This window comes from Falco punctatus (genome assembly GCF_963210335.1).
Source record: "Falco punctatus genome assembly, chromosome: 6".
NCBI classification, from domain to species: domain Eukaryota; kingdom Metazoa; phylum Chordata; class Aves; order Falconiformes; family Falconidae; genus Falco; species Falco punctatus.
This window is the reverse complement of record NC_137585.1, coordinates 27,108,056-27,131,634: the sequence shown is the minus strand read 5'-3', so window position 1 is coordinate 27,131,634 and position 23,579 is coordinate 27,108,056. Positions and strand designations below refer to the sequence as shown.

At 42.5% G+C, this 23,579-nt stretch overlaps 1 protein-coding gene and 1 long non-coding RNA gene across 4 annotated transcripts in view; one reads left to right on the top strand and one right to left on the bottom strand.

Moving 5' to 3' along the window:
* Positions 1 to 20,600, bottom strand: part of LOC308065417 — a 56,557-nt gene extending 35,957 nt beyond the window's left edge. Inside the window, exon 1 of the long non-coding RNA XR_013928761.1 lies at positions 20,161 to 20,600. This is a non-coding gene — a long non-coding RNA (uncharacterized lncRNA). The remainder of the gene's footprint in view (positions 1 to 20,160) is intronic.
* FAM180A (family with sequence similarity 180 member A) overlaps positions 1 to 23,579 on the top strand; it is an 83,112-nt gene that overhangs the window by 35,562 nt on the left and 23,971 nt on the right. The window contains exon 1 of one of the 3 annotated variants that reach the window (XM_080391370.1): positions 20,800 to 21,083. The exons of 1 other annotated variant lie outside the window; for it this stretch is intronic. In XM_080391370.1, the coding sequence (XP_080247496.1) occupies positions 21,073 to 21,083 (11 nt within the window). In that variant the 5' untranslated portion in view covers positions 20,800 to 21,072. Of the gene's footprint in view, positions 1 to 20,799; positions 21,084 to 23,579 lie in introns of those variants that run through there. One more of the 3 variants, XM_080391371.1, reaches the window with a different exon arrangement.

Here is a 23,579-nt window from a genome sequence, read left to right as displayed (position 1 = left end):
GGCTATTACATCTTGGATTTCTATCCAATTCTACAGCATCTGAGACACCCCTTAAGAGGGTCCACATGTAATGCTTTGTCATAACCTAGTCCTATTACAGTCTGAGAGCTCTGAAAATGCTCTTCATGCCTGTGTGTTCAGCAATTACTGCTATCACTAAAAGGCAGCCATCCCTGACATGAAATACTAAGGCCATTTTGTGCCATGAAAAAAAGCATCTGTTGAGTGGTTGGAAGAGATAGTAAAGGTTTGCTGTCATGAAATAGTTCTACACAATGCAGTTAGCGTAGGAATAATTATAGCTAGAAGCAACTGACTTACCCTGTGGAAAATTATTGAAAACTTCTGTGCTTACCATCAGCCTTATGAATGCTGTTACGCACTGTCATGAGAAGAGTGCCTTTAAATAGCTCATGAGATTTCCTGCATTTGTGGCTATTTCCCATGTTTCAGAAGCCATGTTTCCCATGTTTCAAAGACCCTTCTCAGAAACATAATGTGAATTATTAGCTGTTTGAGGTGTACCTTGATATAAAGGGTATTTCCCATGCAGGAAGTATTTATCTAGGAAATGTAGTAATTTTTTTGTCCTTTGTGCTTATGTGATTCTTCTATAATACAAAATTGTGGACAATCAAAAAAGATTTACCAACTGCACCAACAGCTAAAAAGTTGGAAAAATGCACGTGTAACCTGACAGTTTGGACACTCTGAGCTGGATCTTTCCACAGCCTCCACCTAAAAAAATGAGATCATAGAATCATAGAAAATTACAGCTTGGAAGTGAGCTTGGGAGATCATCTAGTCCAATCTAGTCCAATCTCTTGCTTAAAACAGGGATACCTTCAAAGTTAACTCCAAAACCTTGTCTAGTTGAGTTTTATACATTACCACAGATGGAGATTCCCCAGCTTTTTTGAGCACCTCTTCCAGTACTGTACAATGCTTGGGGGAAAACCTTTTTCCTTGTTTCCTACCAGAATTTCCCTTGCTGTGATTTGTGTCCATGGCTGCTTTGTGGCCTCCCACTGAACATCTCTGACAGGTTGTCTCCATCTTTCCATAGCCTCCCTCTAGGTGAGGGAAGACTCATTTCAGTTTCTTTAGATCCCCATTTAGGTTTCTTTTCTGCAGGTTGAACAAGGCCAGTTTCCTCAGCCTTTCCTTATATCACATGTCCTTCAGCCCCTTGACCCTCCTCTGGATTCTCTCCAGTTTAGTGGTTTCTCTTGTACTGGCATGCCCTGAAATAGGACATGGGTTAGATGTGGCCCCACTGGTACTGAGAAGGAAATAACCACTTCCCTCTACTTGCTAGCCACTCTTCTGCTAATGCAGACCAATAAATAGTTCAGTATGTAGCTCGTGTTTTTCTTTCAAACCATCTAAATTGGAGATTTCCTATTTGTGTTGATGTCTGGTATTTTGGTTTTTTATACTACCATGAAGACTGCAGAAATCGTGTGAATTGGTTTTGGTTTATTTTCACATTAAGGGAAGCCGGATTATCAGGAGAACATAAGGCTCTGACAGTTTGTGGATTAGGGGAAGGCATTAAACATCTCAAATAGAACTGTTGGAGCTGGCACCAAGAAACATCTGCTGCTGTAAACCTCATAAAAGGGAAAAACAAAAAGAACCTTGGAAGGTAAAGTGAAGTTATATATGTGGTTTCAAAGGTGTCATTCAACCACTGGGGATGCTAATTGATCCAAAACAATATTCTCCCTTAGGATGGTGGCCAGCCAAGCTGTTCCATGCTAGGGTGAGACCCTGGATCTTGACACAAACTCCCTTGCTGGGAAACCTAAGAACTTAATGAGTCCGTAACTGTTAAAATTTCTCTTCACCCATTTTTGGCCCATAAGTGATCTTTCCTTTACTGGGAACTGCATCAAAATGTCAGTACTCATCAGGAAGAATGAATTAAAAAATGGAAAGCATAACATGAGGCTTGGTCTTCAGCCCAGCATAACTAAAGCTCTTCTCATCAATACAATGTCCTTTTGTCCTAGCTCAGAAGTGAAACATCTCATTTTTTACACAGGCAGGTTTACTGCTTCTCATAAAGTTTTTCAGAGCCTCAAAGGCAGTAATAATGTAGTTTCACAATGGCTCTTATTATGTAGATGAATACTGGAGCATCTTTTCAACTGAGGCACAAAGTTTTAATCCTTGTTCTCCTTTTCCCAGTCAGTATGCCACCTTTTCCATGCTCTAGCCTATCTGCAAATCTTCATGCCTAGGTGGTTTTCCATAGTGGTCATAGCTCTATTCTGAGGCTGTATTTATCCTGTCTTGTTGAAGAGTCCCAGGATGAGGATGTGTGAATGAAGTCTTGTCTATGGTTCCGGTCCAGAGCCCTGATCACCACAAAAGAATTATTCCCCCAACTTGGCAGGTAACCTCAGTACAGGTTATCTGTGTTAAATGTACACCTTCTTCACTGAGGATAGATTGCTACAAAGTTTCCTTAGCAAATTTTTTGTCTTTCAGTTGAAATTTTTACTTAGTGCAAAACACAACCTACATTACCACAGAAGTCCTAGGATACCATAAATGCATGGTAAATAATCTCTTTGCTTAAAATGATGTTAGTAATTTCAATGCAATAAGTAAAAAGAAAATGCAGGCTTTTTGTGTGTATGCGATCCAATTATAAGAGCACTTAATCAACTTGAGAGATAAGGCATTTACAAATTAAACAGTGTATGTGGAAGGGAGAAAAGCACCAAATGCAGCGCCGGCTGCCATTTCTGTACTGAACCATTTCTAAGCTTAACTTGCTTATATTTGGGTCAGTAATCAAAGCAAATTTTAAAACACTTGAATTCTAAATATCCAATAAACCAACATGGATTCAGACTTCTGCTCACCTACAGGAGCTTGTGATTAAGACAAACCCCATAACTGTTGCTTCCTGGATCAGCCCCAGGAGACTTCATTTAGATATCATTTTTCTAGGAAACCTTTGGCACTCTTGGGTTACAGATAACGGAAAAAACTGAGAATACTCCTTTAAAAAAAAGTATGTGGCTGTTTATCATTTTTTTCCTTTCCTGGGTGGCTTCAGATTAAAGCACTGCAGTCTTGATAATAAGACACAGTTTTATGAGGTGAATTAATCTCAGTGGCACCATCTGAAAGTACCATAGTTGTGCTTAATGCCTGCTTTGCTTTGCATAGCCATAAAAACGGTACAAGCTTGGTGCAAGACATGCAGTGGCAGAGCCAAAGGCACAGAGTATGAATTGCTGTGAAGTTGGCAGGTTTTGTGGTATTGAGTCTTTTTTTTCACTGCACTACTGTGAAGGGCACCTTACCTGTGCCTACTCGCTTATATGGCTCTGCTCTGCGTCTTGGTGTCCTTTCATTTCAGATTAACACCCATAGGGCTAAAGTTCCATTTAAACAGTGATTTTCCTCATTTTCAGAAAGGTTGAAAGGTTTTTCATGGTGACGCCTGTTTGGCACGGATGAAATTAGATATGGCCAGAGATATTCTGGTAGATATGTTCCTGTTCTCTTTACTGCTGCTTCATTTTGGCAAGAACTTCTGGTTACCTGGAGGATGTACAGGGCAGCTGTAACAATGACGACATTGAATTCCAAGAATTTTGGAACAATTTAGAACAGACTTAGCAAATTCACCACAAATTGCATAATTTTACTGAAACAGGACAATTGCCCGAAGGTGTAAGTCAACAGCACCTTTGCTTGATGGAGCAAACATGGACATGATGGGGTCCAAATTTATGACAGATGCTTTGCTATAGTTCAGGTTTTATGACGTTCACAGTCCCTTTTGATGTTTTAATAGAATTGTTAAATTCCAAGCATGAAGATGGCCATTGTAACATTTTTAATTCTGGTCCCCATGCAAAGATGTCTTCCCCTGCCACTCAATTTCTCAGCATCTGTGGAGAGGTTCAGGGAGCAGTGGGGAATCCAGAAGTAACGTGTGTCTCTGTTGGCGGTGCTTGCACAGTGGCATTTCATACAGCAGGCTGTACCCAGAACACCCAACACGTGGTCGCACAGCAGTATGGAGGGCATTCTAGAATAGGCAGTGTTGCAGCAACGGGTACATTTGGTCCAACTGCAAGTGCCCGAGTCAGCTGGAAATGCAATACTAGTTAATTAAGAATGGAAACACTTGAGTATTATTTAAAGTTCAGTTTTCTTTGTAATGGCTTGCTTTTTAGCTATTTTTAGATGAAGTTTATTATTTCCTTTTATTTCAGAACACATTAAAGCTTTGAAAGTCTTAACAAACCTCATCTGTAACCAAATCCACTTTTTCTTTTTCTGTTTTCACCCAACCACAAGAAGTGTAGGGTAATTTCTTGTCTCCTTTACACATTTATGAAAAAAATCATACCAATCAGAAAATTTAGCAGAACAGATATTTTGTGGTCCAAGTGTCCAGCATATAGGTCATGTTTCATGACAGAGAAAGTGTTTCAGATTAAGTCATTTCACATTTTAATTATGGTATTTTTTTAGAAATACTTTTTTGAAACTTTATTTCATGTTTTCAGAAAGCATGTTTATGGTAGCATCCAAAATAATAATTCAAATAGCTTTTCTTCTTTTCTCTCTTTTTTCCCCATGGCTTCAACCTGATGTCTTAAAGCTTACTTAGACTTTGAGGTAGGAGAAACAGAATTTGTTCTGCCTATTTCAAGAAAAAGCTAGAAGAAGTATTGGTAAAAAAAACCTGAAACAAACTTTAAAGAAGTCATAAAGTCTGGAACTATCAGAAAGTAAGAAATGCAGCATTCCAATGAAATATGAACCTCAGCTCTATCTGTGCTTAAATTCAAAGTCCAACCTCTTCAATTTCACCAAGCTGTGAAAACTTCAGGAAAAAAGGACAAAATGTTTGTGATGTTTTTTCTCAGTTTTTGGGTAACTGGAAAGCAGATCTCTTTCTGGCATAGCAGAGACTTTATTGACCAGACCCAACTGTGCTGTGCTTCATGGTCCTCAGCCCTCTCTACTGGTGGTGGAGACAGGAGGAGCTACAGCCCCATGGCCACCAGGCAACCCTCAGGGACAGCTGGGAGGTCTGCCCACCTGTGGGCAAGGTCCAGTCCCATGACCTCTGTCTTTCCATGGATACAGGCAGCACAAGCCCTAAGAGGGAGGAGAAGAGGTTGCAAAAGCTGTGGGTTCCTGTGTGAGGTTTCCTCCTCCTCTAGAGTTACAGGACTCGGGTCTCTACTGGCAAAGGTCAGACCTGAAATCTTGGAAGCAGCTACTGAAGGTGGCAGTCAGGTAGCAACACCAGCATTTCACCCTTTTTTGGTAGCAGCCAGCTGAGCTGTCTCAGTGAAGCATCTGGGAAATACATTCTCAATGCAGTGCATGCTGGCTTGAGTTACAATAGCTCCTTTACAACAAACAATTTGAGATTTACTTCTGTGAATTTTTCACAGTGTGCATTACTTTCTTATTTCTTAACTTTCCAGTGCTTCTCCAAACACTGATCTGTACTCAGCAAATATTTTCTTTCTTCTTGCTTATATGTAACCCTCACATATTTACAGATACTGTTAGAAGGGCTTTTACCCTGTAGGCAGAATTTTAGTCTTGCAATCAGTCACACGTTGAATTTTTTCTTCCAGAAAACAGGAATTCTTTGCCTGAAATTGTGCAACAAGGCATTTTGAACACAAAAATAGCTTCAGGTCCAAGCTAATGGTCATAAGGCTCTAAAGAATGTGACATTTTTCTCAAGACAATTTAAACCGAATGCAATTCATATCAAACAGCAGCATATCTTCCTAGCTAGCACAGGCACCAAATTTTAATGGTGTCATTTTCTTACCACGAACTAACTAAACCCCAAGAAAAGTCTATGTAATGCTCCCTTGTTAAGAACGAATGGTTCATTTAAATAGGATTCATAGCTTTCATGACAAGTTTGAGAACCTGAAAATTTAATTTCTGTGTGGGAAGACAAAGTGTGCTTTTTTCCTTTCCCAAATACAACTTTCCTCATTTTAAAAAAGGGGCCTCTGAACCATGGTGGAACTTCTTCTTGTGATCTTGCATCTGACCTATGGTGGTGATAGCAGGAACACTTGCCCTGTATTCCCTTTCCAGGTGTTCCTGTGGCTGCAGAGCACCAGCTAGCTTCTTCAGAGAGCTTCTGTGTCTTCAGTACAGACTGCCTCTGCCACTGAAGGGTTACAACTCTCCTTCCACCACTGTATACGCCAGCTGCACCCACTGAGATGGGCCATGGTGTACCAGGACACAGCAAATGCTGGTCTGTTTGTTGTGACTCCTGGTCCTGGACGTGCAATTCTGTATTAGCCTACTACAGATGTCAGCACCCCTCAGCAGCGCCCATGTTCCTAAGTCCATGTCTCTTATGGGGGGCTGGTCTAGGGTGCTTTGCCAGCTGGTTGCAAGAAAACTGTTCTGCTCTTTGTGGGGACAGGAGCGGAAAGTGAACTGTTGGGAAAGGCTTGAGGGGCCGCAGATGTCCTTTTGCACTCGTATAGGTCTTTCTCCTCAGAGCAAGGAGAGGAGATGCCAGCCCAAGTCCAAGCAGATCTCAGGGTATGACCACCAGGTGCAGAAATCCGCTAATCCAGGACAGAGGCTGCTCCTCTGTGTTAACCATGCAGAGAAGATCTAGGCTAAGACAGAGCCACAAGCTAAATAAAAAACATTTTTCCTTTCCTTGTCACAAGAAACCTAATTTTAAAACTATGTGCTCACTGTGAGTCTGACAAAGAGCCTGCTGGGCGTCTTCCTAGTAGCTTCAATAGCCTTGGGTGGGGTCTTGGACATTTTGGTTACCTTTTCTTGCCAATGGTGTCAGCTGCTTTTTCTGTGGTGATGTGTGTGCACGAGAAAGAGAGCAAGGAAGCATTGGGAAGGCATTGGCACACCTTCTCTGTCTCTCCTGGAATTCAGTAATGCCTCAGCAGACTATTTAGCAAGCCAGAGGGAGCCACAGACACTAGGCACTTGTGGATATTATAATTAGGAGTAAACTAATGAGAGCATTTGGACAAAGAGAGAGGCAGAGTAAACAACCACAGGTAAACTGCTCAAAGCCACAAACTTAGCATACAGTGCTTGGCTCCCAACTTTCCTCTGCTCCTGCTGTTCCCCCTGCCCCAGGGGCTGACACCAGGAGGAAGCAAGACACGGGGTCACTGAAGGGGAGAAGGGGAGACTATGGGACAATGAGGTAGAGAAGGTAAGAACAACAGGCAGAGCAACCGTAGCGGCTGGAGAGAATGTAAACCCTCCCCGCTTTGCGGCTGCTAATGGGTCAACACTTTGGGGGAAGCAGTCTTTACTTCAGCATCTAAATGTCCTATCTCTTTGCTGCCAGTCAAGCACCAAAGTTCCTTCCCATTCAGCTATCCATAAAGACGTAACAGTTCTCTTGCAAGTATTATTCTGTGATTGAAATGGGAGTCCTGAAATATATACGGTCCCCTCGTCTTAAAGGGTGTTTCAGGACCAAGCCCTAGTTTACTAGGAGAAAATTAGAATAACATCAGAGCTATTATCTCCCTGGGACACATGCTTGAACCCATTTATCTGCTAAGTTACTTTCTGCTTTCCAACTAAAGACAGCAGGACATGCACATCCCCAGAGGGAGGGGGTGGAGGGAATAAAAGAGGTTATTGTCACAGAGGCAGTAACCTGCAAAATCTGTAAAGCTGCCTTCATCTTTTCCCTTTGCTGTTCAATGTTTCAGAAACTTAGCTCAGCTGTTGGTGTTTTCCATTAGGCTTACTGTCAAAATAAAAATAAAAGAGGAAGATAGTGACTGAAAGAGAGAGAGGGAGAAGGGATCAGCTATCTTTCTTTTATAATTTCAAAAAGGATTATGTTAAATTCCTTTTTTTTCTACGTCCCCAGTTTGCTAACATTTACATTTAATCTCACTTTGATACTTACTAGCATCTGCTTCAACATAATCTGTCTTCTTCTCTTATTCTTTCCATAACTATTAGATCCAGCCCTTAAAGATACAGGGTCATTTTTGCTTTCCCTTCTGCTATGCTAGCAATGGCCAGCATTACGTGAGGAGAAAGAGGGACCTTTTAGAGAGGAAATGTACGTAATTTTGGGACACTCTACTCATCTGGTCCTGTTGTTTTAGTTTAATGAACAAGTAGTTATACAGGTCACAAAAGAAGGTTACCTAATAATGACTTTAATAATGATATAGACTCTACATTCAGAGATTACTGGGGCATAGAAGTGGTCTCAAAAGAACTGTCTGGACATTTTGTCCTACTCTTTTTTCAAGTGCTGTTTGGTTCCTAAACAACCTGGTAGCACACACTGTTCACAACACTGTTGTTATCACCGTAGTTGTGCCTACCTGTTTTCAGATAAAATTTGCCATGCATGCTTTCCATATCCAGCCAGCCCTGCACACCTTTGTTAGCACAAGGCATGAAATCTGTCCTGGAGGGGAACCAGCTCCAGACCAGTGAGGTCAAGCAGTTCCCAGCTGCACCAGCCTGCCAGTGGAATGGCCAGGAAGACAGACCAGTTAGGGGACCAGAGTTGTAGTGAGGCCACAGGAGTGAATGAAGCCATGCTGGCCAGAGCAGGGGACACTGTCCTCATCCCCCAACATGGAGCAGAGACTTGCCCTGGTGTCTAGGAGGGATGGGGGTGCTCATGGCCCAATAAGGCCCCTGGTAAATCAGCTCCTGTAGTAATCAGTGGAAACATCAGGCTGGGAATGCCCAGTATCCTAAGGCTATAAGGCTCTTGACTCATGTTGTGACTAAATCCACAGAATATTGTGCTAAGGTGGATTTTATGTAATTTTTTTCTCATTTCCAGCCATTCTTTGGAGTTTGGTTCAAACCTTTGCTTCCATTCTACAACTGCACATGCATTTGTCAGGATGTTACCTCTTCCACATTTCTTCCTCTGTGCTCTCTTCTCCCTTTTAGTGTCTGCCCTGCAGCACTGCACCAGTGGAGTTATTTCTTATCTCCCATTACACCTCCACATGCTCTCCTGACCACCTTACTTATGCCTGAGAGCACTGTAAGAGCTTTCCAGCCTCTGCTGCATCAGTTAACCCCACCATGCCGGTAGTGCTGCATAGTTGTCTTCCTGTGAGCTCCTACAGGTGGAAACAGTACAAACAGTGGGATGGGTCCTCATGCAGTTTTGCCCAGCTCCCAACGTACTTTTCTCTGACTCTTGATGGCACCTAACCTCTGCAGCCTGTAGGTCAGATACATCTGTCTTTCCTGCACTCTGGATGGTGACACTAATCACCCTCTTGATGCTGAGCTCTTCCCAGCAGATCCAGATTACTAGAGACCTAAATCTGCTTGGTCTAATATCTATCTAATATCTGAAGCCTGGTTTAGACATACGGTGTCACAGCTGCGTGAATACAAACATATGACAGACAGACAGACAGGCATCTTGTTTTGCATTAGGCATTTGCATGTTTCTCTGAAGACCATTTTCATGAAACCTGTATTGGTAGATGAAAACCTAGCATTGCTTCTGTGGAGCCTGACATAATGATTTGGCTCCAAGAGAAGTCAAACTGGAAACCATTTCTTCAACTGCTTGCATAATTCCTTTCGAGCTTTGTGAGGTCAACTAAAGAAGTACTAACCTCCCAAGCCATTCTTGGTTTGGATTTAGTACCCAAACCTCACCTCATGAGGGTTTATTAAGCCTAGTTCTGCTTATCATATTGCCTGTTACAGGGGCACAATTTATGTTGAGTGAAACCAGGTTTCCTGTCCTGCAATATTTTTTCCATTGTCAAAAATGTTCTGTCTATGTTAAAACAAACCCAACACCTTCCAGAGAGGAAAAAGAGAGAGAGAGAGAGAGAGGTTTGACTTCAATCCTTTTGTTAGAGTGTTTTTACTTGTGTAAGTAATTAGTTGTTAAGAAGAAGAGTGAGGACGCATTAACTAGGGTTATAACATGCTCATGGCATATGGAGAGGTCAAGTTGGGATCCCTGCCTCAGTTAATATTGGTTTGCTTGAAGGAAATAGAGTGCTTACAATGAAGGCGCCTGAAGGACTCTCTCCTCATGTAGGCAATAGACAGATAAGGTTCTTGTCTCACATAAGGAAGTTACAGGAGCTTAAATCCAAGTTTTCCATACCTTATAGCATTGAACTGTAAGATTTCATTCATCCATTGAGTACCGGGTGCTCTTTCAGGTTTGACCAATAGTTCCCCTCTGGGATTTAGAAACATTTCCTCCAGAATCGGTACACACATTTTCCCCTACCTTGGAAAATTTAAGTTTTATTTAACTGATGTTTTCCAAGAAGAAATACTTATCATGCGGTTCCCTACCACCTCTGAATTACCCGAATCTCATTGATTTTGCTGTTTAGAAAAGGGAGACAGTTCTTTCTCCCTCTCTTTTGCAGCATAGCATCATTATCTGTAAACACTTTGCCTTTTTTATCTTAGGTGACACACAAGAAATGGTGTCAGTCTGGCCTCCGTTACAGTTTTTACTATTGTGTATGGCAGAAACAGTTGGAGACAACAGTAATGGCTGAAGCCCCACCGAAGCAACTTAGCAATCGTGAATTGTTCAGCTTACAGGTACGAGCTAGGTCTCCAGTGTGGCAGTACCATCAGTTCACTGGAGATTCGCTGCAAGTCAAGCTAATTAGACTCTTGGTCTCTTGGCACTGATAGCACAGCCCAGGATGCAAGGTGCAGCTGGTACAGCTTCCAACGAATGACAAGTGCATACTTGTCAGAGAGGTAAGGTTGTTGCAGTGCAAGCAATTCCCTACTACTGTGCTTTGCAAGTACAAGAGACAGCTTTCTCTCTTGCTGAGGGAGCTGCTTTAAGCAGCACTCCCTCCTTTCATATGCATACACACACACATGCATATACACTTATATGTATAGTTCTTCAAGGAGAAAAAAGGAGGTGAAATTTGCTGGCTTTTCCATTACATTTGCTTTCAAGCTTTTGTGCCAAGCTGAGGAAGGAATAAAGTGGGAGCATTTCAGAGAGAAACCAGCCCACACCCCTCTTAGCAATGAGAAGGGTAATTTGGTTGTGTTGTCACCCGTGCACTGTGCCGTACATAATCAAGAAATCTTGGCAGATAATAGGAACAGTGTGCTATTAATTTTTGGTGGCTTGTGGGTGCTAGGCACAAGAGAGGCAGCCTGTCCTGGAAGGGATCAGGGAAATGTAGCAGGCGGCAGCACCACCACAAGCTAGATTTTCCCCTGAGGCAACATGTCTGACACAATTGGCAGCTCATTTCTCCTGCCCTTGGATGTGAGCTGCTTCTGAATGCCTCCCTTGTGCTAGGGCTGGTACTGAGCTAAATGTGGGCCTGGTGCCAATGATTACAATTCCCATTAGCTGGAATATACATTAACTTCAGAGGTTGTGGACCTCTCCAGCAAGGGAATAGCCTGCTGTATGCATCCATTATTTTTCCGGAGGAGAAGGAACTCTGTTGTGCGTTATTATTCACTCACGCAGTCTGTTTGTTTGGTTTTTTGGTGGGGTTTTTTTGTGTTTTGTTTTTGTTTTTGTTTTTTTTTTCTTAGGAAACTGGCAGCACTGAAAACAGGTTTATAAAGGCCCTGGGCCAGTTCCATCACCAGACTGTAGCATTTTAGGTTGTCAAGCACTGAGGCACTGGGCAGCTGCAGCCGGCTGGGGATGAGGACATACCCCAGCAACAGGCGGGTCCTCGAGCCCGGCAGGATGGCTGGGAAGTTTGCATCAACCTCTGCCCTGCCACGTATATACACACAAAGCAAGAGGATGCCCTGTGAGCCTGAGCAAGGAGAGAGGAATCATAGCTGGGAAGAAAGCCTCTTGAAAGCTGCAATGGTTTAAAGCAGCTGCGAGAGCTCTTTTGAACCCAGGGCATTACCTGTGGTTTACACTCACCTTTGCTCCTGTATCCTTGAACAAATCTACCATCCCTGACAGATATTAGCTATAAGCATGAGTAGTTAAATCAGTGAGCTGTCTCTCCTCCTGAAGTGTTAGATACAGTCTATTGCAGGGGTCCTCAAACTTTTTAAACAGGGGGCCGGCGCGCGGATGCAGTGGCAGGCAGTCATCTGCAGCTGCTTGGTTTCCCCCCAACCCCCGGCTGGGGGGGGGGGGGGGGCAGGGGGGTTCTGCAAATACCGGGGGCCGGATTGAGGACCCTGGGGGGCTGTACCCAGCCCGCAGGCCGTAGTTTGAGGACCTAAGTCTAGGGCTTTAAGATGCTGTTCACTTTAGAGCTACTTATCAAGAAAAATCCTGGTTCACAAATGAACAATCATCCAACACTTCATGTGTTCAGGGTATTGATTGCTACTTCAGTCTGTGCAGCCTAGGAGATTTAATTGGCTCTGACCTCCTTTTCCTCTCCAACCTGTGTGTTATTTTCTGTGCTGTCAGCAAAACTGTGTGTCTCGGTTCTTATGATCAAGCTGCTGTTTCACAACAGGGAACCAAGGAAAGGCCTGGAGAAGTAAGAAGCTGGTATCTGCTTCTGCTCTTGTGTGTCCTCACACCCCACCACCACCGAAACAAGGTGGGATTTTTCACTTGGTCATTTTTTGTCTCCTAAGACTGCTAAACAAAGCTGTGTGCTAAATATCTCTGTTGGTTAGGTCATTTGGGATTGAATCAGAATGTGACCTCTTTGAATAAAATAAAGTGAAAATTGCTTTCTCTCTTCCTTCATCTTCCTGGCTCACTATAAGCAGAGGCACAGTGTTGGTGGATTGATTGGACACCTAAAGCATCCCAGGGCCTCAACAGAGGTGAATGCTCATGTGTGCTTAGTATGGAACATACAGCCTCTGGCCAAGAGGTTTTAAAGTCAAAAGAGATAAACAGATGAGGGGCAAGGGCAGTATTGTTTTCCCTTTTCTGCACACAGGGAATCAAGGCAGAGAAAAGTCAATGTTTTACTCAAAGTTTGCCTGTTGCCTGAAGCCTGCACCACACAGAGAAAAGAACGGAAGGGTCCCTGGATTCCTCTTAAAGATCTTTGCCACAAAGTTGTTCTCATATTGGAAAACTTTGCTGCTTCAGAAAATTATGAATTGCTTCTTTGGAGGTCTGACAGCCAAGCATACTGGTAGCATGGAAAAGTAAGTCTTACATCTGTGAAGACCTATACATTCTCAGTGGATCTGAAGGGTCAGGCACACATTAAGCCTCCCAATTTTTGAGGATGTCTTGGCTCCCTGTATCATCGCTACTCGCAAGCTGGTGTAAGGGGCTTATTTAGGCAACTAGAAACTAGCAGGATTTCATTTTGAAGAAGAAATGCAATTGTTTTGTCATTTTTCAGTGTAAACAAGCTTGATGGGGTGGAGAAGGCTCATTTTGCAGAGAGGAATGATCAGTCTGCAGACTAGGATATCTTAAGGCTCAGACTATGCTTTGCAGGTCACCTGTTGCATCTCTCATTGCTTTCCTTACGTGACTGCTCAAGGAGAAAGGAAGAGCTGGACCACTCTTCAGCTTCTGTCTGGGGGGAATAGGTTGAGTTGTCCTCTCATCTCACTCCTGTTTTAAATCATCCACACTCCCTTGAAAAGCCCCATCAGTGCTACACTGGAGTAAATGAGTGGGAAAGTCAGTGTGTTAACTGGAAGAAGCAGTAGGTGGAAGAAGTATTCAGAGCAGGAACAACTGGGATCTAACTTTCATGTTGTGCTTCCCATTGATTCAAGTTTTACATCAGGCCTTTTAAAAAAAGAGTCCATCTCTGTTCATTCCCTGTGCCTTTATGCTGATGCCATAACCTCATCTGCATCTGGCACTCATTTTTAATCCCACCCCTCTTCTGTCATCCTCTTTGTATGATCCAGCCTCATCCCATTCCCATTTGACTCTTTACGTAATGCCACTGCATTACACCCAGCCTCTAATACTATCACCACATAATCCATCTTTCCTGTGTCTCTAATCTCTCAATTTCATAATTATTAGCCAGAGCCTTTGCCTCTCTCTTTACCCCAGGACAATTTCCATCCACAATTTCAACAAACTGATGAATCTACGGTTACAGTCTAAAGTAAACCATAAAATCTGTAGAAGGCTCTGGTCTGGCTGTGCTTGGTAATAACTTGTGGTAATGAGCTTATGTTTATAATTTGGTGTTTCTTTGAGCTCCGGAGATGGCATCGGTTATTCTTAGTTTTGTGCTGTCAAATTCTGGTATTGCTTTGGATTTAACGTTTCGTGGCTATATTTACTGAAGAGACTTTTTTCCTACTGTTCTGAGGATTTAATCATAAAACTCCCCCTGTGAATGTTCACTGCTGTCATTATTGACTTTCTAGGCTTGAAAAGCAGGAAATTCTCTGCATAGCTGACCTTCCTTTATGATATTAGCAGTGATTTATGACAAAACATTCTTGTCTACTTCGTTTCAGACCTCATCTTACAGTAGCACTTCTAACACCATTTTCTGTTGCTTAACTGCAAGTCATGGCCTTGGTGTTTGCATTGGCTTTGTGCCACTGGAGCTTACATTGGCAGCCAACAGGTTGCAAAGAGGCAGAACTGACGGAATCTTTGAAAAGTTTAAAAGAGTTATGCTGCATTACCCAGCACAGACTACATGCTAATAAGCAGGTATAAATCAGCACAGTTCTTCCCTATGGTAGGTGTAGGTCTAATCATTTACATCAGCAACTCCCCTCGCAGACACAAGGAAAATTAAGTCAGTATTTTGTAAGTTTATATTTTACAAGAAAAAGAAGTCAGACTCCCATAAGTGACTTTCTGTGCTAGCTTCTGCTGACTTCTGTATCTCCATGCTCCTTCCTTAGTGTGAGTAGCACCACCTTGACTGATGTTTGAGGATCAGAACAAAAAGTCTTTCCATATTGTCTTGAAAATCTTGGGGAAAAAATGTGACAACCTTAATATTTTATGTAGTGCAGCACACACTTGATCAAAGCAGCCTTACTAGCACATCAGTTTTGTGAATTCTTGATTTAGGAGACATCCTGGCTCAGCATTGCTGGGTTTAACTGTGAGCATGCTTAACTTCACTCTAAGCTTCATTCCCAGCCCCAGTTTCAGTGTTTAGGCTATCTGTACAGTGCCTGGGGAAAAAGCCTGGTGTCTGATGATGACTCACATAGTCCAGGCTGAAACACAGAGATTATCTAAACTAGTCAAGAGGAAATACCAAGGAGAAAGGGGCATAATAAATTTTGTGTCTTTTTGGAACTTGAAGCTAGTGAGAGTTATTTGTCTCTGCTCAGGTTTTCATTGCAAACATGAATCCTCTCCTGACTTTATCTAAAAGATGAGAAGGATCTCTTCTTAGTTAATTAGTTGGTGTACTTGACCAGGATCCAAGAACCTGGATTCAAATACCTCTTATTCCTGAGGCAACTTGAACTTTCATCTTTTATATGAGCCTGTTGTATAATGAAGTATCAATGGTATGTATCCTACTTCCATATAAAAAGGATGGGTAGGTAGTAAGACATGCATCATATGTGTGAGTGCTGTGATCACAGTGAAAGGGTCATCCTCACGTTCCTTCTCTCTGCCACAACAAATATTTAATTACCACCCACAGATAGTAACAGATCCAGCAAATGAGTTGAAAAGTCCCATCCAAGAAAATCCTGTAATTCAGGTCTTAGAGTCATCTCTTATGGTATGTATTCACATCTCCTCAGGCAGAGAAAGGATCTCAGCCAGGACACTTTAGAATGCAGGCAACTTCTCAAACAATTAGAGTCAACGAGTAAAATATCTATTCCATCTGCTTCCTGATTATGTGGAAAAAACCTGAAATGTGCAACACGGGACTTGAGATGGGGCATTGTGCAGTCATATATTTTTGTAAATATTAACGCAAGTCTCATTATTTTGTGTGAAATATGAAATAGGTTGTAAGTGGCTCAGTGTTTTCAAGGTAGATACAGTGATACAAGCATTTTAAGGAGACTCATAGGGGAAACTTAGGCACACAAGGAATTCAGATATCTGCAAAGCTGGATTTAAATGTTGGTTATTTAAATGTGGATCTGTAAAGTATCAGCTCAGCATCTAAGTGCTCTTGTGAATGTGAGGTCAGGCAGCTAGATCAAGGAAGCAAAGGGACTCTGGGGCAGAAGGACAACTGAAAGATTGCCTCAGAGTCCCTTCCAACTTACAACTCCATTGCACTGTATGGCTGTGTAAGGTTCACCCTGGCTGCTGTCACTTTCAGGCTCAGTGAGATTCTGCTGTCCAAACTGTTGCTGTGGGAAGCTGCAACTTCAGCTGAGGGGCCAGCAAGAGTCATTATGGATAATGAGGTTCAAATGCCAATAGTTGAGTTGAAAAAAACAATGTTTCTTCTCCTAGCAGCTTGTCTACAGCTATTTTTTTACCTCTCTTTGTGCTCCTAGCTATGAGGGTATTTCTTGGCTTCTTGTGGAAGCTATTGGTAGATGGCACTGGTGCTGCGTGAGCTGCTGAAGTGCCAGACCAGCGCCTTATATTTTGGGCAGAGGAATGGAACAGCTCTTGGTTTCTATCCACAGCTCTACCATCAAGTCATTCAGTGAGTGAGTCACTTCGTGCGTATGTCTCCATTTATCTGTCTCAATGGTGGGAAGGAGACCAATGCCTGTGTCATGCATGAATGCTGTTCCACTGTGCTGGCACACTAGCAGGAAGATGCCTACGGTGCAGGGCAGGGCTCTGGCTGCAGGACAGACTTTCTGGTTCAGAGGAACTTCCTTCACACACACACTCTGTTTTCTAATTGAAACAGGGCCAATCTAAAAAATACCTGTTTCACAGAAGATTTGCAATGGACTCTTAACTGCAACTGAGGTGTCAGGGCAGACTGCAACCCTGCCTTGGGTTTGCAGGAGCCCATCAAAGACAAAGCTGAACCAACACCATGAGCTGGTACTGTCCAGTGAAAGAGATTATTTTTCTTGAAAGACCCACAGGCTGCTCATCTTGGATCACTTGTTGCCTTGTTTCTCCTTCTATTATCTTTTTAGATTATAAATTATTTCACACAATGAGCTACTAAAGAGGACACATAAGGGCACCTCACCTGAAGGACTGGTCACTCCAGAGCATCCCCTGTGAAATACAGAGTTTCTACACTCCCAGACTGCTGAAATCCTTTTACCATGACAGCACCTGAGATGGGAAGGAAGGACTGCTTTGGAGTACCACAACCAGCTCTGCTCCCACTCTGCATGGGCTGCAAAAATGCAGCTGGCAGCTTCTCTGTTCCATTCTTCACCCACTTCTTTTCTCCCTTCCCTATTTCCAAGTTTCTTAAAAAGACTGCGTGGGAGTAACAGCATGTACAGACGCTCACTGACAGCATCAGGATGGAGGAATCGAATGGAAAAGCTGCTCCCTTGGTACCTAGTCATATTGCTGATAGTTGCATAAATGTCCCTTTTCACCTCAAACAGACTGCCAGAGTCTTTCTGTGCCTGAAGGGTCTCACAGATCTAGGAGCACTGGAGGACTTGCATCTCCAAATTTATGACAACTGGAAAAACATAAATAGTCACCTTAACATAACTGTGACACTGTCTAGCACTACACTGGCTTAAGACCTGAATATTGACCAGCCGGCAGACCAGCTCTCAGCGTCCTGGCTTCAACAGCATGGCACCCTCTCCTACCGGACATATATTCAGGATGAATTCTTCACTGTAAAGCTCCTCTGCTTGATACTTCCAAAGCAATCTAGGAGTGTTTATTATTTATAAATACAGAGGATTTCTACCCTGCTTCAGCTATCATTATAGTTGCAGAGATTCAAACCTCCAGCACAGGCAGAATTTGTCTTGAGCTGAAACTGAGCAACTATCTAATAAAATATAGTCATGAGATGAATAGAAACTATATAATTGAAGTGCCCTGAGCATGCCTAAGAGATTTATTTCTTGGCTTCATCTGGAAGGCTTTTTAATATGGAGGATATGACTCTGCCTGTATATAAATCCATATGGGAGAAAAAAAACCACCTACAGTTTTAAGAGGGGGAAAGGGGCATTTACACTTCTTAAGGAGATGCTACAGGGAAAGCATTATTTATTTTACATGGATCTGTTATATTTGCAGCTGCATTTCCTGTAAGAAAATATATATGAGTACATCATTCAAAGTCTTAAAGTCAAATTTGCCCTACAGTTGTGGTACACACAAGGAGGCAGTCAAAGACAGGATGCCTGAAGACTGCACTGAGGAGTGGGGCTTTGAACCACAGATGGGGAGCATTTGTATTTGAGCTCAGATAAGGAAAAGGCTGCTAAAGAGAATTCTGTAGTCAGACTCAGATTAAGGAGAAATAGATAAGAATAATAAAATATATCACATATAATGTAGCTTCAGAGCAACATCTCCAGGGTCTGAAAATGGAGAGAACAGCAATCATTTCATACTCTTATATCCCTTTGACCTGTATGCCAGTCTTATCACACATCTCTTCTGTCTCTCTCAGCAACTCTTCCTCTGTTGCTGCTAGGATGCTTGCTCTGGAGGCTGGTGGAGGAGGGGCAGATTAAGGAAGAAAATTCCTGGTATTCTTCTCCTCCCTTTCTAGGATGGATATATTAAGCAGTGACAAAGAACAAGCAAAGGAAGTGTCTGTTGCTGGCAGCCAGGAGACAGAGCCATTTTGCAGGGCTCTTTCTGCAAAGTTGTTCTATTTCTGGTTCAGAGGGGGCAGAGCCCTTCTGGCCTCCTTCATCCTCTTTTATCAGCTGCTGTTTCCTTAGATGTAAACAATTAAATGATACAGCACCTCAGAAGAGTTTCCATGCCCTCTCCTCAAATAACAATGAAAATGTGTTCCTTCGTTACCCCACAAGATCTTCAGGTTGCTCATAATTTTCTTTCATTTCTCAAGCCTGCAACATGCTTCCTAAGTGCTGCTTCTCCCTTGTCTACCTGACTTTGAAACATCTCATTCACAGACCCTGCTGACATTAAAGTGATCAAGCTGGGTAGCTAGGCTGATGCAGTTAACTTAATGAAGCCATCTATACCCACTGTGTTTGCTTGTTAAAGGGCTTTCACTAAGGTGGTTTACTAAATCAAAGAGTACTTCCTCAAGTTCTCCCTACTGGTTGAAGTCTTTCCAGTATTAGTTATAAAACAACGTTTTTTCCTCAGTGGTTGACAGATCATTATCCCTTTACTACGGTGCAACTTGCACCTTCTTGATGCAAATCATCTTGATGCACATCATCTCAGAATTGGCCATGCTGATGACTGGATCCACCTTCTCCAGAGAACAAATCATCCTGTTATAAGTGACTGAGCTAAGTAGGAATAATCATCCTCTTGCAGCATCTCTCTTTCTTTCTCCCCTTCTCTAAGGAACATAAAACTAGTTCGCTCCAGCTCTATAATTTCTTCACAAATACATTTGAGTGAGCCCATGTCTTGCATTCAGATCCATCCCTAATATGTATGGTAACAAGAAGAGTATACAGCAAGAGAGTTAGTTAGCCACCCTTTGCTTGAGTTACACATTTTGTCATCTCCTTGGCATGTAAAATACTGTCTTACATTCATGTGCTGTTCATGTGGGAGTAACCTGTGGCAGTCTGAGCACTGGAAAATCTGTACATGTAGGAAAAGAAGTGGAGTCGCCTGCCTTAAGCAAGACAACCTTATTTGACCCTCCTCCTTCCCTTTACAGCTGGTGTTACTTGAAGCTGGGACAGAGAAGAATGAGGGGACTGAGGTTGAGGCCAGACATTGGCATGAGGCATACAGGAGTTGAACAGGTTTTCTCCATGCCTTCCTGCCAGTGCTTATTAATCCTGAGCCACAGTGCCCTCTGTCACGCCAGCTCTTGGTCTTTTCCCTTAATTCTTCTATTTATACCTTCTGAGCTGGAGTGTCCTTTCTTAAGTGCCAGTTTTACACCAGTGTAAATTCATAGATGTCTGTGGATTTGTTCCTGGCTTACACTCAGATAGAAAAGAAAAGATAAGATTCACTTCTAGGAGCCAAATGGAGTATCTCCTATTGCTTGATTCTGCTAAATACTTCTTGTGTTCCTATATTTCATCCGTCTGTTCCAAAATACAGCAACCTGCTGTTATTCCAGTGCTGTATTCCCACAAAGCACACCCTGCTGCGGCTGTTGAAGCTGTGCCAGGGACAGTACATACCTGCAGATTCCTCCATGCCAGGTTGCTCTGGGATAAAGGCTTCCAGTGTTGTCTTCCCTGGGGCAAGTGTCAGCAAGGAGAAGTCTATCAGCAGCCTTTTTGTTCAGCATTACCTCTCCGCATTCATCCTGGTTACTGTAGATTGTCCTTAGGATTTCTTCGCACTCCCCATAGTACCATTGAGGAGAGCCAGTTAAGGATTTGGATCCTCCTGTTCTCTGCACTGGCCAAACAGAGGAAAAGGCCAGGACTTGCCTTGCAGAACTGAAGTCTAAGCGCAGCATTATATGTTCTTAATAAAGGAATGATTATATGAATCACAGTAGCAAAATGTTCTTGCAGATCACATGCCCCTCTCCCTGGCTTAAGCATCCAAGGGCAGCTGTACATCATTCCAGAGGAGGGTTTCGCCTTAGACACGGGTTAGCATATAGCCCCCTGCATTGCAGAGCAGTAGCTACAGAGCTAGGATCCTTTAATGAAGTTACTTGTGGCTGTTTATTGGACAAAAATAAATTCCAACTGGCCCATATAAGAAATGAAACTCAGCTACAAAAATGTAATGATATTTATTCACACAGTTGCCAGCAAACTCACATGCCCCATGAGTCATTCCAGATGTGGATAAAAACAAAGTCTGTCTGTGAAAGTAAGTTTCCTGATCCCGAGGAGACTTGGTTTGAGAGAGGAGCTGCACACTGACTTCAGCTTTACTCAGAAGAACAGACAGGTTCTCCTTCAAAGGGGGAGGGGGAAAGGAAAAGCCATTTATTTATTCCTGAAAAGAAAGGAGGTAGGAAATTAAAAATCAGCTATACAGCTAGACATACGTATTTTAAAGAGAAAGATGCTTTGGAAGACTTTGCTGCTGCTGCTGTTCTATTACAGTGCTCATGCCACTGTGACCCACAGATGGAGCAGAGGTAAGATTTAAACATGAAAAATTATTTAAGAGAAAACTTTGAGTTTGTAGATCTGGTCTGAAATTATGTTCCATTATACCTATATATACATATATAATTATATACAATATTTCCCTCCCAACTCTGGAATTCTGTTTCTCCATTAAATAGGTCAGCTAAATAATTATATAGACAAATAGAAAAATACACATGCATAAGTGCATAAAGGTAAAATGATATATGTATTCTATTATAATCAAATATATATATATATAAATATCCCAAGAACCAAAACTCCATTCTTTTCTCATTTTGTTCCTTTCTCTCTCCTCCTTTTTCTCCTGCATTAACAACAACTATAGGTCATGGAACCTTAAAGCAAAAGCCTTTGCAGTCACAGGTGACGTGACATAATCTTCTGCTCCACCAGGCAGATACCTGGCAATAGTAAACACAACAATGAATTGTGCAAGGTGCCTAGGAATGCCTGCCACTCTGCCCTGACAGACTGGCACATACAACATAGAGAAAGCTCTCTGCGGTGTTTTAGGCTTCAGCTGCCAATACAACAATATAGAGTTGTGACATATTGGTATTCAAGTGTGTGACAGTAACACATGAAATGGTTTGGGGCTATTGGATTGCATATGAGATGCTTCCTTAAAAGCTAGTGATGATGTCCTTTCCCTTTTTTGTTTTATTCTCTCCTCTGGTATTTGGCACGGGTTCAGTAGCTGCTGGAAGTGGAGAAAGGAAACACCTCCCAAAAGATTTCTTTGGTTCTGATTTTGAAATTCACAGAATTAATGGAACCAGAGTCTGTTAGAAAACCAAGCATTCAGATGCCCCACTCTGCACCCCAATCTCCCATGTTTTCCTCATTATAGCTGGTTCCTTTCTAGTCTGCTATTTAGGTTTTGTTTTGATTTTGTAGGGGAGGCAATGGCTGAGCGAATGAATGAAGAGCTGTGCAGTTCTGCTAAGGCTGTGTGAATGCTGAGTTATTCCTTACAGTTAGTGGGGGCTCACTGACAGGGCATGGACCTGGGTCTCAGAATGGCAGGTTCTTTCTGCAGCTTTTCCATCAGCCTCTTGGATGATAGTGGATGGTCATTATACCTGCATGTACCTAACTTTTCTCTTACTTACTGTGTAATAGAGGTAGTGACACCAACTGGCATCATAAAATCCTTTAATTGTGTAGACAAGAGTTTGTCTTTCCAGGGACGACGCATAAAAAGGTGAGGAAATCAGAACTAGGTCTGCATATATGAAAAAAACCCAACCCTACCTTTTGGAAGAATGAAGTCACCTTACCTATGAAATGTAAAAAAAAAAAAGAAAAATGAAAAGAAAGGGGTTCATTTCCATGGAATAATCACTCTGTAATTTAAGGATGTTCTTCACTTTTGCTAACACACTGATTTTAATTAGACAACACCACAACCACATTCCTAAAAAGAATTAATGCAACTATTAAAATCCAATTTTAATCACCATGAATATTTAAAGGAAAACATCAGAATTCTGTTGTGCCTTTTTAGGAAAGTAGGTTGTTTTCAAGGTGAAAGCTCTAGAGCTTGCTTTTGGAGACTTCAGAAGGAAGAGAAGATTCATCCCCTGTTGTGATAAGGGGTTCAGTTCTCACAAATATTGTATACAGACATCTGCTGAGGAGGAAACCAAATTTCTTCTCCACAGCTGCTGGGACTGTTTAGCTCCAAATATGTTTCAGAGGCATGACTCCTTCAACAATAGCTTCAGAGAACCTCCACCCCCCTAAGCTATCTGTGTGTCAACCTAACCAATCCCATCCTAATCTGCAGTATGTAGAGGGCCAAAGCACTGTCCTAATTTTTTAATTGCTTAGAAACGGAAGAGGAAACTTGAGTACCGAGACATGACACACCCTTCTGCACACTCAGAGCTCTTCCCTCCCTCCACAAATGGCAACTGAGCCTTGCCTGGGTTAAACCTCAGTAATTTAGGTCTTGTCCAACTGCTGATCTGAGTTTTGCAATGGAAAAGCAAAGACAGATCAGCATCTGGTCTGATGGAAGTGAAAGACAGATCTGCATATCATTTCCGTGTTGACTAGTAGTCCAGATTGTTTACAAAATAGTAGGACAAAGGGTTCTGCTTTATTTATCAACAGTTACTTGCAATAGAAATGAACAGTCAATATTGGATAAAACAAGGTCTAGCTTTTACTGTTTTTCCACTAGGGAGCACTGGGGCAGCCTTGCAAGCCCAACCCTTGTAACCAAGTATTTAAGCTTTGGCTCAATGAAAAAGTCAGATGGGAGTAAAGTCACTTGTGCTGACTGGTGAGTGGGAACTCCAGACTGCCACCTCCCTTTTCCCTTTGCTTTTACTAGCATCAATGAATGGGGGCCGGGGCGGGGCGGGGGGGGGGGGGGGGGGGGGGGGGGGGGAGGGGTGGAGAGAGAAAAAAAGATTTCTGGCAGGAAAACTGAGTGCATTTTCTTTCCTTTTTTAACTCCGTCACCCATTTGC